We start from the raw sequence: 18,666 nt of genomic DNA, 5'->3' as shown, positions 1-18,666 counted from the left end.
AGTTGCTGTGATATATAGACAGCTAGACGTATAAAACGGGTCTAATTTAGCAAAAGGAAACGGTGCACAGTAGCTTGTTCCCTACCAGATCAATCTGCCTCGATGGAGAAACAATATTTAACTCCATGTCAATCCCTCCTAAAGGCATTGTTACGAGTGTCAAGTCCGCCTCGTACCCAACTGGATAACTCCCCTGCAGGCTTTACGAGTATACTCTCAGACGCGCCGCAATGAAGTTTTTATTTCGAGAACCGGCTGTATAACTTGTTATCTCTGGGAAAAGTTCAAACCAGCCTGCACTAAAAGCCTAGCTAATATAAATCCCAAAGTTTGTCCATTATGAGAGTAGACTGTTGTGTTGGTATTAAAACCAGTGGGCTGATTTAATGGGGCCTGTTGCCTTACATAGTGAATCATTGATCACAGGCAGTAGGGAGAGAGGCCCAATTAGGGATGTCTGGCCAGATGGATGGGTATGGACGGGCAACTGGCCCTGATACATGAGGATGGGTAGAGGAGGAAGAGAGAGAGGGGGGGGGGGGGGGGGGGTAGGAGAAAGAGAGAAGAGAACGAGAGATGGGAGAGGAGAGACAGATAGACAGAGAGAGGGAGAGGAGAGACAGATAGACAGAGAGAGGAAGAGGAAAATAAAAACATAACCCCCCTATCTCTGTGTCTCTCTCTCTCTGTGTCTCTCTCTCTCTGTGTCTCTCTCCCTCTGTGTCTCTCTCTCTGTGTCTCTCTCTCTCTGTGTCTATCTCTCTCTGTGTCTCTCTCTCTCTGTGTCTCTCTCTCTCTGTGTCTCTCTCTCTCCCTCCCTCCCTCCCAGAGTCAAACCAAATCATATTCCTAATGCAAGTACCAAACCAATCTCTCAATGCAGTCTGGAGTAATCTTCGTGCCTCCGTCACCCTGTGTGTGTGTCCATCTGAAATAAAACCAGAATAGGGGGCCAACAACCTCCAGCTGCTAAATATATTAGAGCGCTAATGCTATCTCTCTCGACTGGAAAATGCAGAGGTCTGAAGAGGGATCTAGTCTGATTCAAGGCCCTCTCAGCCTGTACTTCAGCACTCACTGCAGAAGGCTTGACTGGAATTATGTTGTTTCACCTCATCCATTTCAGTTCAGCTAGCTAAAACAGTTTTGTGTCATGGGACCTAACTGACATAAAGCATCCTTGAGTTGGTAGAAAAGCGCTGTATAACAAGGTTAAGGTCAATTCCATTATTTCAAATAAATCAATCCAAAAAAAATGAAATTGCTGAAAAGCTATTTTGAAATCCATTTAGAAATTCATAAGGACTTTTGATTCTTTACTTAGCTCCTGATTTGACTGAACGGAAATTGACTTTATACAGTAAGAGTCTCTCTCATTCCCTCTGCCCCTGGTCCTCCAGCGCCTGTCCAACGGCTCCATGGAGTCGGACCATGAGGCGGGCCAGGTGGTGGAGCTGCAGGACCTACTGGAGAAGCAGAACTATGAGCTGGCCCAGATGAAGGAGCGCATGTCCTCCCTGTCGTCCCGCGTCTCCGAGGTGGAGCAGGAGCTGGACACCGCGCGCAAGGACCTCATCAAGACAGAGGAGATGAGTACCAAGTACCAGAGGGACATCAAAGAGGTGAGGAGAGAGGTACATTCAAATGAGATGCACCCACTCTCTAAGGAGAGACACTCACACACGCACTGTTAGTTGAGAGTTAGAGTTGTTGAGAACATACATTAACAAACATGAGGGAAATATGCATTCACTCCCTCAACCTCCTCTCTGATGACTTAGAGGAGTTACTGCCTCAGACAATCTGGATGGTTCTTGGAAAAGTAATGTATCCAGGCTTCTTTCTACACATTGGTACTTAGAGATGGTCTCTACTCATCTGTCCTGTGCTATAGGCAGACCATGATAGTCACACAATCACTGGCCCCTCTTATTTGGAGGAGAATTGAATGTCTATCCAGTGATGTGAATCAGAATGTGACCTGGCTCTTGGACCACCTAGCTAGCGGCTAGCCCTGGTTGAGATTGCTATTGGTTGCTAATGATGATGGCAGGCTGGGCTCAGGGAGTGAGATCCAGCTAGTACACTGATCTCAGATCCTTTATCAGCCCAGCCCTGTCTAAGTAATTACCACTGTCTGAGAACAGTGTTATATCATAACAACACTGGAGGACATTTCCTTCCCCTCTATACACACACTCACTGAGACTCCATACAGGAAATGAACCGTAGGAGATTTAGAGAGATACTGTTTGTGCTGTTGAGAAGGAAATGTACTCAACTCTGTGTGTCTGTGCATTGTACGTGTACATCTGTGTGTGTGTGCGTGTGTGTGTGTGTGACTACAGGCTATGTGTCAGAAGGAGGACATGGAAGAGAGGATCGTCACTCTGGAGAAGCGGTACCTCAGCGCCCAGAGAGAGTCCACCTCCCTGCACGACATCAGTGACAAACTGGAGAATGAGCTGGCCAATAAGGAAGCCTTCCTCAGACAGGTCACTTACCCTCTTCCACCAATCCTAACTTTAACCATTAGAGTGGTGGGGGAGCTGGGGGGGGATACAACACTGAACTAAGATCAGCATCTGAGGGATACTTCTTCAACCTACAGCAGTGGTCCCCACTGACCCACTTTAAACCTTTGGTTTTAGGGTCACAACCCAGAAGGAATCAGAAGTGTCCCCACTGTGGGTTCCACCCACCTAGAAAAACCATGCCCTTTAGTACATGTGATCGCTAAGGCAAAACTCAATTCCATCTGGCGTCTCTGGTTTAACGAAACTCAATTCCATCTGGCGTCTCTGGTTTAACAAAACTCAATTCCATCTGGCGTCTCTGGTTTAACGAAACTCAATTCCATCTGGCGTCTCTGGTTTAACGAAACTCAATTCCATCTGGCGTCTCTGGTTTAACAAAACTCAATTCCATCTGGCCTCTGGTTTAACGAAACTCAATTCCATCTGGCGTCTCTGGTTTAACGAAACTCAATTCCATCTGGCGTCTCTGGTTTAACGAAACTCAATTCCATCTGGCGTCTCTGGTTTAACAAAACTCAATTCCATCTGGCGTCTCTGGTTTAACGAAACTCAATTCCATCTGCCGTCTCTGGTTTAACAAAACTCAATTCCATCTGGCGTCTCTGGTTTAACGAAACTCAATTCCATCTGGCCTCTCTGGTTTAAAGGAGATCTCCATGGGCTCAGGAGGCTGATCGTTCTCTACATTAAGGGAGTACCGTAGTCACAATAGCATACATATTTGCTGAAATCACCTGCGATCTGGAGAATAACACAGCGTTTGTTGCCAGTAGTGATCAAGGATAACTCTCGTCTTTGATTAATAAGAGTTTCTAACATTCTGAAACGAGAGAGCATCTTGACATTGTGTTTAACTCCAGCTGAGTCATTTGCGTATGGGTCAGGATTTTTATTGTAGTTACTTGAAGATGCTGTGTGGGTGGATGTGCATGGTTGCTGTGCCTGAGTTATTTGGTATTGTGAATAATGTTATGGTTAAGGAGGGGGAGCAATCACAGATACAACACTAACAGCTGAGCTCAAGGCAGATGGATTTTCATACATTTGTATTGCCAAGCTATAGAGAACACACACACACACACACACACACACACACACACACACACACACACACACACACACACACACACACACACATGAATCCACTTTGCTAGACAGAAAGTACTCCGTGCACATTTAAGCAATAAGGCCCGAGGATGTGTGGTATATGGCCAATAGACCATGGCTAAGGGCTGTTCTTATGGACGTCGCAACATGGAGTGCCTGGATACAGCCCTTAGCCGTGGTATATTGGCCATATGACACAAACCCCCGAGGAGCCTTATTGCTATTATAAACTGGTTTTCAACGTTATCAGAGCAGTAAAACTAAACATTTTGTCATACCCGTGGTATATGGTCTGATATGTCAGTCAATCAGCATTCAGGGCTCAAACCACCCAGTTTATAAAATGAAATAAACCATAAGCAATTTTCATGTGCAATTTTCTAAATTTACATTTTTCATCCAATGTTTGCCCTTGGTTTGTCTCTGGCATCGGTCTCTTGGTTCTTTCCAATGGCATCCTGGCCCATTCCCTTGCCACTAGGACATTTGGGCTAAGTCTAACTCTGAACTTCAATCAGGGAGAGTTGAATGATACTCCATCCAACAGAATTCTCAGCACTCACATCACACCACCACCCCTGCTGATCTGGTTTTTCGTGTTGCCGTGCCAATGGCCTAGCCCCAGGGCCTTGGCACTGACTGTTGGAGATGAGCCACTCAGGAGAGACAAAAAGGGAGACAGAAAGATTGCAGGAAGGATGGCGAGCGAGAGAGGATGCAGGGAATAATTTTTTTTCCCAAAGCTGAGTGCTGGGCCTGTATATACATACAGTAGTAGTAAACACACAGTATAGCAGAGAGACACACACATAGAGCCCTGGTCTGGCCCCTCCAGGCCCCCCACGGACCCTAGCCCACTCATGTCTAATTACTGGGCATGGGCTGCCAAGGCCAATGCTATAGGGGGGACGGGAGCTTCTGTTGCTGTTGGAGACAGCTGCCAAATAGTTCCTGGAAATGGAACAGCCTGAAACTGAGCAGAGCCAGGAGGAAGATTGACTGGGACATAGGGAAACAGAGGTTTTACTTTGTCTCTACTGCTGTACCTTAAATGATGTATACTAGGAGTGTGCATCTTTTCCTTTCAAGACGATTCGATACATATCTAGATACAAGGGCTCTAATACGATATAGGAACGATACATTTAGTTTGAAACGATTCGGGGCACATCGGTTTGAGTAGAGAACGAATCGATGCAATTTGATGCGGTACGATTAGATGCAGAAACATTTGTTGCATAAACACATTCATTTTCACATTCAATATCTGCTGCTGATGGAGCTCATGAGCTGGACCTCTCTGAGCTGAATCTGTATAATCTGACGTGTGTGTGTGTGTCTTTGTAAATTATGTATGTCTATGATGTATGTACTATGAAGGCATCTGAGCTACGCCACCCCACTATCAGATTAGGGGTGGCAATGTTTTTTGTCCCCCCACTTTGGTTATGAAATCACCATCCTCCACTAATTAACTTGTCATTTTTGCAGATTAAGTGTTTGATCTAGTAATGTATCAATATGTATCGTTTACAAATGAGCTATGACATGGGCAATGAATATAGAGCACAATTTTGGATTTCACCCCAATCTCCAAATCGAATGGTTTTGACCATTTGGACATTTTTACGGAGCGAGATTATTTTCTCCTCTTGCTTCGGCCATGCAGTGAGCCTCACAAAGTGATTTCTGTCCTCGTTATGAAATAATCAACTTTTCCCTGTTTATAAAAAATAAACAAAAAAAACATATACACTGAATGTTTTAAACAGAAAACTACCAAAACCTTTGCTGTTGGTGAACCTGAACAATCAAAATCAAATCTATTGTAAAACCCGTTCAGCAGGTATAGCCAGATGAGAGTTATGTCTCCGGTAGTTTCATTTTATTCCAGTAAAACACCATTTTCAACAGCACATAGATAACAATAACCTAGCAAATTACAGAGGTTGTCATTCGATTAATAAAGCCTAATATCACGCAAGCTATTTTAGCGTTTGAATGCTGAAGGTGCCGCGTAAATGTGTAAGATCAGGAACAAGCGCCGACCTCGCGTTGGTCAGTTTGCGAAACTGGGAACGGTACGCAGTTTGACTAGGATACTGATATTGCCCGGGGTTGTTCAGCTTGTTAAATGACTTGTAGATCAATGACTGTCAACACAGTTACAGTTGATGTTGGAAGTTTACATACACCGTAGCCAAATACATTTAAACTCCGTTTTTCACAATTCCTGACATTTAATCCTAGTAAAAATTCCCTGTCTTAGGTCAGTTAGGATCACCACTTTATTTTAAGAATGTGAAATGTCAGAATAATAGTAGAGGGAATGATTTATTTCAGATTTTATTTCTTTCATTACATTCCCAGTGGGTCAGAAGTTTACATACACTCAGTGTTACGTCCATCGTCGGAATAAGACCAAAGCGCAGCGTGGAAAGTGTACATCTTAATTTATTTTCGAATGAACACCAAAAAACACCAAAAGATCAACGAACGTAACGTTCTGCAGGGCTATACAGCTACAGTGCAAAAACAACACCCCACAAACTAGGGTGGAAAAACAGGCTGCCTAAGTATGATTCCCAATCAGAGATAACGACAGACAGCTGCCTCTGATTGGGAACCATACCCGGCCAACAAAGAAATAGAAAACTAGAATGCCCACCCAAATCACACCCTGACCTAACCAAAAAGAGAAATAAAAAGGCACTCTAAGGTCAGGGCGTGACACTCAGTTAGTATTTGGTAGCATTGCCTTTAAATTGTTTAACTTGGGTCAAACGTTTCGGGTAGCCTTCCACAAGCTTCCCACAATAAGTTGGGTGAATTTTGGCCCATTCCTCCTGACAGAGCTGAGTCAGGTTTGTAAGCCTCCTTGCTCACACACGCTTTTTCAGTTCTGCCCACAAATTTTCTATAGGATTGAGGTCAGGGCTTTGTGATGGCCACTCCAATACCTTGACTTTGTTGTTCTTAAGCCATTTTGCCACAACTTTGGAAGTATGTTTGGGGTTATTGTCCATTTGGAAGACCGATTTGCGACCAAGCTTTAACTTCCTGACTGATATCTTGAGATATCAATCTATCCACATAATTTTGCTGCCTCATGATTCAATCTATTTTGTGAAGTGCACAAGTCCCTCCTGCAGCAAAGCACCCCCAAGTGTCCCACTTTTTCCTCCAAACATAACGATGGTCTTTATGGCCAAACAGTTCTATTTTTGTTTCATCAGACCAGAGGACATTTCTCCAAAAAGTACGATCTTTGTCCCCATGTGCAGTTGCAAACCATAGTCTGGCTTTTTTATGGCGGTTTTGGAGCAGTGGCTTCTTCCTTGCTGAGCGGCCTTTCAGGTTATGTCGATATAGGACTCGTTTTACTGTGGATATAGATACTTTTGTACCCGTTTCCTCCAGCATCTTCACAAGGTCCTTTGCTGTTGTTCTGGGATTGATTTGCATTTAACGCACCAACGTACGTTCATCTCTAGGAGACAGAACGCGTCTCCTTCCTGAGCAGTATGGCGGCTGCATGGTCCCATGGTGTTTATACTTGCGTACTATTGTTTGTACAGATGAACTTGGTACCTTCAGGCATTTGGAAATTTCTCCCAAGGATGAACCAGACTTGTGGAGGTCTACAATTTTTTTCTGAGGTCTTGGCTGATTTCTTTTGATTTTACCATGATGTCAAGCAAAGAGGCACTGAGTTTGAAGGTAGGCCTTGAAATACATCCACAGGTACAATTGACTCAAATTATGTAAATTAGCCTATCAGAAGCTTCTATAGCCATGACATTATTTTCTGGAATTTCTGTTTAAAAGCACAGTCAACTTAGTGTATATTAACTTCTGACCCACTGGAATTGTGATATAGTGAATTATAAGTGAAATAATCTGTCTGTAAACAATTGTTGGAAAAATGATTTGTGTCATGCACAAAGTAGAAGTCCTAACCGACTTGCCAAAACTATAGTTTGTTAACAAGAAATGTGTGGAGTGGTTTAAAAACTAGTTTTAATGACTCCAACCTAAGTATATGTAAACTTTCGACCTACAACTGTACATGCAGTTGGACACTGAAGGAGAGGACCCATCAGCTGTTGCGAAAGATGAGAGGTATTTTCAGAAGATAGAATGTAATATGAGCAGAACATTTTAGTGAACCAGCGATTCGTAATGTTTTAATAGATATTCTGACCGATCCAAGCTGTATTTGGATCAGTTTAGGGTCCGTGGAACGATGGACTTGTATCTTAAACATTTGATTAGGGGACTGATGCGTATCGGTGAATCATTACATCCCTAATGTATACTCTATGTAGTAGAAGGTTGTATGTGTTTCTGATATAGAATAACTTCAGTGTATACACATTCGGTTCTATATGTATTACATGTGACTTAGTCTGTCCAGAAATACTCAGAAAGCTCTCTTGAGATTGGCATTGAGTGGTACTCTATGTGTGATACGGGTCAGGGTCATAAGTCACAATGTTTCCCCCCTGTGTGTGTGTTTCCCTGTGTGTATGTGTGTGTGCAGATGGAGGATAAGAACAGGCAGCTGCTGGAGCGTTTGGAGCTAGCAGAGCAGAAGCTGCAGCAGACCATGAGAAAGGCTGAGACCCTGCCAGAGGTGGAGGCTGAACTAGCCCAGAGGATAGCAGCACTCACCAAGGTGAGAGGACACACACACACACACACACACATACACGGTCACACACACATAAACACACGTGTATGCATGCAGACACAGACGCAGCACACGTTGCTCCCATCATTAAAGTAACTCCAGTGCTTCCAGATTTCTATGAAATACGACCTAAAATTAAATACAATATGAGTGAAATAGTTTCCTTCCCAAAAATGTTTTAAATAATTGTTAAAAAGCATATTTTCTGTGTTGGAATGTTATGGGCATACCGCAACAACTGAATGGTGTGGGCGTATACCGGTCATATAAAATATTCATGCAAGTAGACCGCTGATTGGCAAGCTCATCCTCCAGGAGGAAATAACAAGCAGTTTTGAAACAGTCTGTTTGAGATACAGTACACGTTTGAGGTAGGGTTTTGTATGTGTTCTTTTCCAATTTATGCTTTGGCCACAAATACGAGGGATGAGGATGAGTAGGATGAGTCAACAAAATTATTTGTGTATGAGTTAACAGGATATGAACTTTTAAAAGTGAGATTTTCCCTGGACAGTTACTTTAACCGCTCCATCATATTCTAGGAGAGTTCATTTCAAAACTGCTTATGTATAACTGATTATCATCATACATGTAGAATATTCCGGAGTGAGTCTTTTCAATAATGTGTTGTTTGTTATGTGTTAGTACTGTATGTGCAGGCTATGCATGCAATCACCTCTGACCCTGTAATATGTTCCTCTCCTCTCCTGCTGCCCCATAGTCTGACTCGAGCTCCGCCTCCTCTCCTGATGATTATCAGTTTGTTATGGAAGCTAAACTCCAAGACATGAACTCCATTCTTAGGAAGGTAGTCCCACAGGGTGCCACAGTACTGTCGCTAACTACTAGACTACATAAAAAAAAAAATCCATGCTGGTTTTATTTCTTTCTGTTGTCACGAGTCATTGTACTGAGATTGCTTGTGGGGATATTTGTTTTTCCTTGTGTCCGTAGGCAGGGTTGAAACTGTGGGGAAAGCTGCATGTCACTGGCTGGGCTCATTGCTAGTAGACTTAACTGCTGCAGCAACTGCTTGTGACCTGGCCCTTCTCTCACCCCTCTCTCTACCTGTGCTTTGGTGATCTATCTGTTCCATCTGAGACTGGAGGAGTAGAGGCTTTTGGCTCTGTCTTGTCTTGTTGCCCCTGCATTATGTGTCTGTGTTTCCCTCCATGGCTGCTAAACTGGCGGGTCACTGTGCCCCCTGCCCCCCTTTCTCTCTCCCCCCACCCCTGTCTGTGTGGTGGCCCCTGCAGGCAGAGGAGCGTCACGGCAGCATCGAGGAACGCATGAGGCACCTGGAGGGCCAGCTGGAGGAGAAGCACCAGGAGCTGCTCAGAGTGAGTCACCCCCAGGGGACTATGCTAACATGCTAGGCTAGGTTATGCTACATGATGCTACATGACACCTGTGTGCTGACCATGGGCAGCCTAGCGTGCTAGCTGCCATAAGGCTAGTATGCTAGGCTAGGTTATGCTACATGATGCTACATTCCACCTATTTGCTGACCATGGGCAGCCTAGCACGCTAGCTGCCATAAGGCTAGTATGCTAGATTAAGCTACATGCTGCCCATCACAGACTGGCTTCATTGCACCTGCTCCTCATAGAAGTTTAAGAGAATGACTTTGCACTATCCAGGTGACTTGTTTCAGTATTTTACAACATTAGAGTGGTTAGAAAATGTACTCGTGTGGTAAGACATACTGTCACGCTTCTGCTTTTGAAAGTCACACACTTTGTATTTCTTGTCCCTCTCAGGCTCGGCAGAGAGAAAAGATGAACGAGGAACACAACAAGCGCCTGTCGGACACGGTGGACAGACTTCTTACAGAGTCCAACGAACGTCTTCAGCTCCACCTGAAAGAGAGGATGGCTGCTCTGGAAGAGAAGGTTAAACATGGAGACCACGTTAATACCAATATGTCATAAAGTTTTATTTCAGATGAATTTGAGGAAATGGCCATAGATTGACTGGAATACTTCTCTTTCCATTTCAGAATGTTTTAATACAAGACTCGGAATGCTACAGAAAACAGTACGAGGATTCAATCCATGAAAAAGTAAGTCCCCCCCGATCAGTTTTGAATTTTACATGAGGTTGGTTTAATAAAGTGCTTTTTAATAGATAAATAATGATCTGGGTGTTGGACTTTGGGTTTAATTTGTTATCATCTTCTCCATTGAATATTCACAAGAAACCGTTGCTCTCGGTTCAGATAGTGAGATAGAAATCCATAACCAGGCAGAGTACGAGAACTGACTAGCAAGTGCTGTCCAATCATGTTGTGGAGATTGAAATTGCAATCCAGGGTTTTACGGTAATGAATAAGAAACTTCACAAGGTTTTCTGTACACCTCATGTCGTCCCTGTTTCCCGGCTTCCCTCCAGACTCATCTGGCAGATGAGATAGACAAGCTGAGATCAGAGTTGGACCAGTTCCGACTGAGAACAGGCTCACTCACAGAACCCACTCTGTCACGGTATGGGTGAGTTTGTAGGACAGTGTGTGTGTGTGTGTGTGTGTGTGTGTGTGTGTGTGTGTGTGTGTGTGTGTGTGTGTGTGTGTGTGTGTGTGTGTGTGTGTGTGTGTGTGTGTGTGTGTGTGTGTGTGTGTGTGTGTGTGTGTGTGTGTGTGTGTATATACACTGAGTGTACAAAACATTATGAACACCTTCCTAATATTGAGTTGTACCCCCCCTATTTTGTCCTCAATTCATCGGGGCATGGACTCTACAAGGTGTCGAAAGCGTTCCACAGGGATGCTGGCCCATGTTGACTCCAATGCTTCTCACAGTTTTGTCAAGTTGGCTGGATTTCCTTTGGGTGGTGGACCATTCTTGATACACACGGGAAACTGTTGAGCGTGAAAAACCCAGCACAGTTGCAGTTCTTGACACAAACCAGTGCCCCTGGCACCTACTACCATACCCTGTTCCAATGCACTTAAATATTGTGTCTTGCCCATTGGCACACAAGGCACACATACACAATCCATGTCTCAATTGTCTCAAGGCTTAAAAATCCTTCTTTAACCTGTCTTCTCCCCTTCACCTACACTGATTTGAAGGGATCATGGCTTTTATCTGGATTCACCAGGTCATTCAATGTCATGGAAAGAGCAGGTGTCATTAATGTTTTGTACTCTCAGTGTAGTTTGTGTGTGTGTGTGGGTGTGGGTCTGGTTGGGGGACTCCTTTTATTTTTCCACTGACAGAATGTGTGATAAAGTCCAAATAACTGGGCTGGAGTTCTGTGATGACAGCAGCTGTCATGATCTCCTGATTGTCCTCTTCAGTCACAACTCATTAGAAAAGCAATTTGCCACCGGTTGAAAACCACACAAGCACTGACTGTTGATTCCTTACAAATTAACATGATGCGTCACAACACTGTCTTCCTACTAGATAAAGAAGCAGGCCATTTTAAACAAGCAGATCCTCTTGGTTTTGGTATTATTTTTTGCACAATATCTGCAATTTCAATACTGCCTTCAGTTTGAACAAAGTTGATGTTACTGTGTCTGACATGCATGTTCTCTCTCTCTCTCTCTCTCTCTCTCTCTCTCTCTCTCTCTCTCTCTCTCTCTCTCTCTCTCTATCTCTCTATCTATCTATCTATCTATCTATCTATCTATCTATCAGGTCTCACCTGGACACGTCGGGGGAGCTCCGCTTCTCCCTGGGCTCCCTGGCTGAGACCCAGTCAGACCACTACCGGTCAGCCAAGGTCATCCGCAGGCCCAGGAGAGGACGCATGGGTCTCCGCAGGGACGAGAGCAAGGTCAGGAACTAGTCTCTCTCTGGTCAGCCCTGGCTGAGGTAGAGGCAGTAGTAGGACTATTCTATCCATTAAGCCAGGAAAGCTTAAACAAGTACAGATAAAGTCTTTGAACTCAGGTCTGCATGGTTGCATGGAGCCAGACTGTTAGCATTAGCACGACAGAGGGAAACCTGTTGGAGATGGGTGTGATTGGTTAGCATTGCCTTTGAGGATCATTGTTATAAAGTGCTACTGTTACAGTGTCTCAGGTTTGAAGACTGAAATAACCTGGAGATAAATACTGACATTCAGCAGTAATCTTAGAAGCTTGTTTTAGCATATTTTTTATTTTTATTAAAAACTCTTTAATGGCTTGTTAAGATCCTTTGGGACGTATTAAAAGTCAAGCCTCATTATTTTGTCTGATGAAAGTTGAATTAGTAGAGACATTTTAGGCTCCCTGAAGCTGACAGCTTTACTTAGCCTATTATTTTATAAAACCAAAATACTGCATTGAATGTATTAATCATAATGTGTGCTGTAATATTTGTACAGTGCAAAAACATATTCAAGTCTCTTTACATTAAAATGTCACATCTCTCTACAGTTATGTCATCCTGCCCATGATGTTTTACCAGGATAACCTCAAGAACACTCCCTTCCCTTGATTAGTGCACACTTCCCTTGATTAGTGCACACTTCTGTATCTGTAAACCCACCCTCCCCTACAGGCTAAGTCACTGGGGGAGCACGAGTGGCGCTCTCAGCAGCTAGGCATCCTGGGTAGCCACCCCTTTGAGAGTGAGATGTCTGACATGTCGGACATTGATGACGATGACCGGGAGACTATGTTCAGCTCCATGGACCTGCTGTCCCCCGGCGGTCACTCAGACGCCCAGACCCTAGCCATGATGCTGCAGGAGCAGCTGGACGCCATTAACAAAGAGATACGGTACGGGACCTTAACCCTGCTCTAATTGAACAGAACATGCTAGGGACCAGACATTTACCTGACTTTAACCCTGCTCTTATTGGACAGACCATGCTAAGGACCAGACATTTACCTGACTTTAACCCTGCTCTTATTGGACAGACCATGCTAAGGACCAGACATTTACCTGACTTTAACCCTGCTCTTATTGGACAGACCATGCTAAGGACCAGACATTTACCTGACTTTAACCCTGCTCTTATTGGACAGACCATGCTAAGGACCAGACGTTTAGCTGACTTTAACCCTGCTCTAATTGGACAGACCATGCTAGGGACCAGACATTTACCTGACCTTAACCCTGCTCTAATTGGACAGACCATGCTAAGGACCAGACAGTTACCTGACCTTAACCCTGCTCTAGTTGGACAGACCATGCTAAGGACCAGACATTTACCTGACCTTAACCCTGCTCTAATTGAACAGACCATGCTAAGGACCAGACATTTACATTTATAAAAACTGTTCGCTTCCTGGTCAGGTCTCATTGCCAGGAAACACCCCTTGTGACTGATCTTTATGTAAATCAAGTTGTATGTTATGTGGATAAAGTTCCTTGGGAAACATTACTGACACATTGATTTAATTAATCCATGTTGGTCACTTCATTGTTGTTTGGTAAAATATGCCTCTTAGTGCTTGACATGAGGGAGAGTTTATGGGTGTTGGCCTAGCTTTCTCCACCCCTAAGGCTGGCTCATCCTATCAGTGGGCTCCGTGCCTCAGGTTTCTGTGGCAATGAAATTGATTTAATGAGACAGTAATTGATTGGATATCCAGGGATGTGTGTGGACACACTTGTCTTCAGGGCTGAAGCTTGTTGGCTCTTGTCTGCAGAGTGTGATGCCCTGTCTAGATGAATTAAACACAAACCTCAGATACTGCCAGTTACAGTACCTAGAAAAGCTGCGAGGAGCTGACACTGATATACTGTAGTTTTATTCAAGTATTGATCATTTACCCACTTAGCTGTCAGAACAATCTATTGTATTAAGATGATAAACACTTGGTTAACATTGGGAGCCTGACACAGTTGGAAATCAAACAACAGTATTTACTGGTTTGGGCTTATTCAAGATACAAGGCATGTTACTTGCTTGTTAATATTGGACTGATCTTCTTGTCTGGGGATTAGCCAAGTATTATTTCACACAACCCTAAGCTTAATTGACATTTTAAAGTGAAGTGTTGTTAATTTACCTAAGGCCTTTATTGTTTTTTGCTTATAAGCACAATCGATAGAGACATGCCTCATCGGGGTGATTTCTGGGTAAGAATATGCTGAGTTGGAATACGATTTCAGCTCCGATGGCAGAAGCCTTGTGAATTAAATTCTAAATTAATTAGTGTTGTGAGGTAGTGTTGTGCGCCTATATGGTTTATGGGTAATGAACTTTTTTTCTCCCGGCTTTGTCTTTAAGAGGAGCCCTATGGGTCTGCAGTGGGGATTTCCATGAACATCCAGAGAATTGAACCACAAAGGTCCAAGGGATTCTGAGAATTCTCAGAGTCCTGTTGGGTGAATGATCTTTCTATATATTCAGTGGCTGAATACAGCTGTGAAATAAGTCTGATCAATCCCTCCCTCCCTCTCTGCCTCCCCCTCTCTCCCAGACTGATCCAGGAGGAGAAGGAGTCGACAGAGCTGCGGGCGGAGGAGATAGAGAACCGTGTGGCCAGCGTTAGCCTGGAGGGTCTCAACCTGGCCCGTATGCACCACCCCGGAGCCTCCATCACCGCCTCAGCCACCGCCTCCTCCCTGGCCTCTTCCTCCCCGCCCAGCGGACACTCCACCCCCAAGCTGGACCACCGCAGCACCGCAGACATGGAGCGCATGGGTATCATGACACTGGTACGCTGCTGGAGTCAGGACGGGCTGTGGGTGTGGTGGGGGGTGTATGTACGAGTGTATCCCAGTCTTGACGAAGGCTACCACAGCCGTATCAGGCTCTGTCTGTATTGTGGTGCAGGACAGGGCCAATAGAAGCACCTGGGATCAGCATTCAGTATGCTGTGTTTGACCTCTCATTCTTTGTTCTCAGCCTTGCTCTTTCAATAGACCTCATACGACTACTTCACCTGAGCTGCCCTTGATTATGCTATAACAGAGAGTTAACTCAATTTGATGGTAAACTAGTAACCTCAAATGACCCCGTACCAGATTTCAAAGCAGCTCTGATAGATTTTTTTTCATTAGCCAGCCATTTGTAAAAGCATGTGTTGGCTTTCTTTCAACTTAATTTAGATGGTGTTCTTTCCTTGATGGATTGAGTTGCATAATCTATCTGGCTGGGGTTCATTACTCCTTCATCAAGCTTGGCTTGGTTTGTGTGTGTTGTAGATACCAGGATGTGATAGTCTGTGCTATGTTTGTTTACTATGTTTTAAGGACTTCAGAAGATTTTTATGTTTTGCCACTATTGTCCTATTGAGCAATAAAAGTACTGTCTGTTAGGTCAGTAAAAGTACTGTCTGTTAGGTCAATAAAAGTACTGTCTGTTAGGTCAATAAAAGTACTGTCTGCTAGGTCAATAAAAGTACTGTCTATTAGGTCAATAAAAGTACTGTCTACATTAGGTTAGCTTGTTGCAACATGTCCCTGTCATGTGCCTTGGTACATTGGTTGTTTTTACTAGTGTGTAGCTCTGGCTGCTCCAGCTTCAGATGGAGACAATACTACCAAGGAAAAAAGGTCTGCCCTGATGAATACCCAGATGACATTATTGAATGGCAGGCTAGAAATACACGCATTAGAATGAATTGATCAGTTGACTGTGTGTGCCGCCGATAGAGGATTTTTCTCTGTCTGTCTGTCTGTCTCACACACACACACACACACACACACACACACACACACACACACACACACACACACACACACACACACACACACACACACACACACACACACACACACACACACACACACACACACACACACACACACACACACACACACACACACACACACACACACACACACACACACACACACACTGACACTGACACTGACACTGACCCAGGACTGTAGCGCTCCAGATGTCCCCATCATAAGGAGTCTGTCTCTTTTTTTCTATCCTCCACTGCACAAAAAGTATTCAAATCCCCACAATCCATCCAGCCATCCATCCAGCCATCCAGCCTTCCACCAGCCAGCCATCCAATCAGCCAGCCAGCCAGACAGACAGCCAGCCAGACGGTCTCAGACAGAGATTGTTGCCAATACCCAGGGGCTTTTAAAGAATGAGCCTTTGGTTTTATTGACCTCTCAAATGAATAGTGACAAAGCAGGTTATTTTGTCAATAAATCACTGTAACTGATTGTGTGGTGTAATGTGTAATTGACAGGTTATGTGCCCACCTGATGGTATATCGGCTAGCCATGTCTATAACTATACATGAGGTGTTTCTGTATGGGGGAGGACATTTAGTTTAATCTTACTGATTTACTGTAAACTGCTGTTTTCCTTTTCTTTCCTGTCCTCCACCCTGCAGCCCAGTGATCTGAGGAAACACAGGAGAAAGGTACAGTACTAATGATATGTTCATTTTATTACATTAGACATTTCAAATTCATAGTACCTCTGTCTTCCTGTAGATGACTGTCATGATCTGGTGTATCCTTGTCATTATTGGACTCTGAAGACCTATAAGCAATAGTGTTGTAGAGATTGATGTGTGAGGTGCTACTATAGTGTAGTAACAGTGTTGTAGAGATTGATGTGTGAGGTGTTACTATAGTGTAGTAACAGTGTTGCAGAGATTGATATGTGAGGTGCTACTATAGTGTAGTAACAGTGTTGTAGAGATTGATGTGTGAGGTGTTACTATAGTGTAGTAACAGTGTTGTAGAGATTGATGTGTGAGGTGTTACTATAGTGTAGTAACAGTGTTGCAGAGATTGATGTGTGAGGTGTGACTATAGTGTAATAACAGTATTGTAGAGATTGATGTGTGAAGTGTTACTATAGTGTATTAAAAGTATTGTAGAGATTGATGTGTGAGGTGTGACTATAGTGTAATAACAGTGTTGCAGAGATTGATGTGTGAGGTGGTACTATAGTGTAATAACAGTGTTGCAGAGATTGATGTGTGAGGTGGTACTATAGTGTAATAACAGTATTACAGAGATTGATGTGTGAGGTGTGACTATAGTGTAATAACAGTATTGTAGAGATTGATGTGTGAGGTGTTATTATAGTGTAGTAACAGTGTTGTAGAGATTGATATGTGAGGTGTGACTATAGTGTAGTAACAGTGTTATAGAGATTGATGTGTGAGGTGTGACTATAGTGTAGTAACAGTGTTATAGAGATTGATGTGTGAGGTGTGACTATAGTGTAATAACAGTGTTCTAGAGATTGATGTGTGAGGTGTGACTATAGTGTAGCAACAGTGTTGTAGAGATTGATGTGTGAGGTGTTATTATAGTGTAATAACAGTATTGTAGAGATTGATGTGTGAGGTGTTATTATAGTGTAGTAACAGTGTTGCAGAAATTGATGTGTGAGGTGTGACTATAGTGTAATAACAGTATTGTAGAGATTGATGTGTGAAGTGTTACTATAGTGTAATAACAGTGTTGCAGAGATTGATGTGTGAGGTGGTACTATAGTGTAATAACAGTATTACAGAGATTGATGTGTGAGGTGTGACTATAGTGTAATAACAGTATTGTAGAGATTCATGTGTGAGGTGTTATTATAGTGTAGTAACAGTGTTGTAGAGATTGATATGTGAGGTGTGACTATAGTGTAGTAACAGTGTTATAGAGATTGATGTGTGAGGTGTGACTATAGTGTAGTAACAGTGTTATAGAGATTGATGTGTGAGGTGTGACTATAGTGTAATAACAGTGTTCTAGAGATTGATGTGTGAGGTGTTACTATAGTGTAGCAACAGTGTTGTAGAGATTGATGTGTGAGGTGTTATTATAGTGTAATAACAGTATTGTAGAGATTGATGTGTGAGGTGTTATTATAGTGTAATAACAGTATTGTAGAGATTGATGTGTGAGGTGTTACTATAGTGTAGTAACAGTGTTGTAGAGATTGATGTGAGGTGTTACTATAGTGTAATAAATCTCTACAATACTGTTATGTGTGAGGTGTGACTATAGTGTAATAACAGTATTGTAGAGATTTATGTGTGAGGTGTGACTATAGTGTAATAACAGTTTTGTAGAGATTTATGTGTGAGGTGTTATTATAGTGTAATAACAGTATTGTAGAGATTGATGTGTGAGGTGTGACTATAGTGTAGTAACAGTATTGTAGAGATTTATGTGTGAGGTGTTACTATAGTGTAATAACAGTGTTGTAGAGATTTATGTGTGAGGTGTTACTATACTAGTTTTATAAGAGCTACTAACAGGTCTCTTCACCTCTCCACGGTCAGATTGCGGCCACCGACGATGACGGCCAGGACAAGGCTACCATCAAGTGTGAGACGTCCCCTCCCCCCACGCCACGGACCGTACGCATGACCCGCACACTGCCAGCCTCCTCACACAACGAGGCCCGAGGGTATGTTTCACTTATAGCGCTCACACACACACACACACACACACACACACA

The 18,666-nt window shown here is 43.4% G+C and overlaps 1 protein-coding gene across 12 annotated transcripts in view; it reads left to right on the top strand.

The window, feature by feature from the left end:
- The window catches only part of LOC129865055 (liprin-alpha-2-like), a 214,482-nt gene that overhangs the window by 177,176 nt on the left and 18,640 nt on the right, over positions 1–18,666 (top strand). For 7 of the 12 annotated variants that reach the window (XR_008761310.1, XM_055937494.1, XM_055937491.1 and 4 more), the window contains 12 exons: positions 1,401–1,634; positions 2,349–2,495; positions 8,188–8,322; positions 9,594–9,677; positions 10,098–10,229; positions 10,337–10,399; positions 10,729–10,826; positions 11,982–12,120; positions 12,831–13,051; positions 14,705–14,942; positions 16,586–16,615; positions 18,488–18,615. Coding sequence is in view for 11 of the 12 variants with exons in the window: in XM_055937494.1 (XP_055793469.1) it covers positions 1,401–1,634; positions 2,349–2,495; positions 8,188–8,322; positions 9,594–9,677; positions 10,098–10,229; positions 10,337–10,399; positions 10,729–10,826; positions 11,982–12,120; positions 12,831–13,051; positions 14,705–14,942; positions 16,586–16,615; positions 18,488–18,615 (1,649 nt within the window). In the remaining variant the exon portion in view is untranslated. Of the gene's footprint in view, positions 1–1,400; positions 1,635–2,348; positions 2,496–8,187; positions 8,323–9,058; positions 9,146–9,593; positions 9,678–10,097; positions 10,230–10,336; positions 10,400–10,728; positions 10,827–11,981; positions 12,121–12,830; positions 13,052–14,704; positions 14,943–16,585; positions 16,616–18,487; positions 18,616–18,666 lie in introns of all 12 variants that reach the window. The other 5 variants (XM_055937495.1, XM_055937498.1, XM_055937502.1 and 2 more) reach the window with 4 other exon arrangements.

Source organism: Salvelinus fontinalis, chromosome 11 (assembly GCF_029448725.1).
Source record: "Salvelinus fontinalis isolate EN_2023a chromosome 11, ASM2944872v1, whole genome shotgun sequence".
NCBI classification, from domain to species: domain Eukaryota; kingdom Metazoa; phylum Chordata; class Actinopteri; order Salmoniformes; family Salmonidae; genus Salvelinus; species Salvelinus fontinalis.
This window is presented reverse-complemented; position numbering and strand designations above follow the sequence as displayed.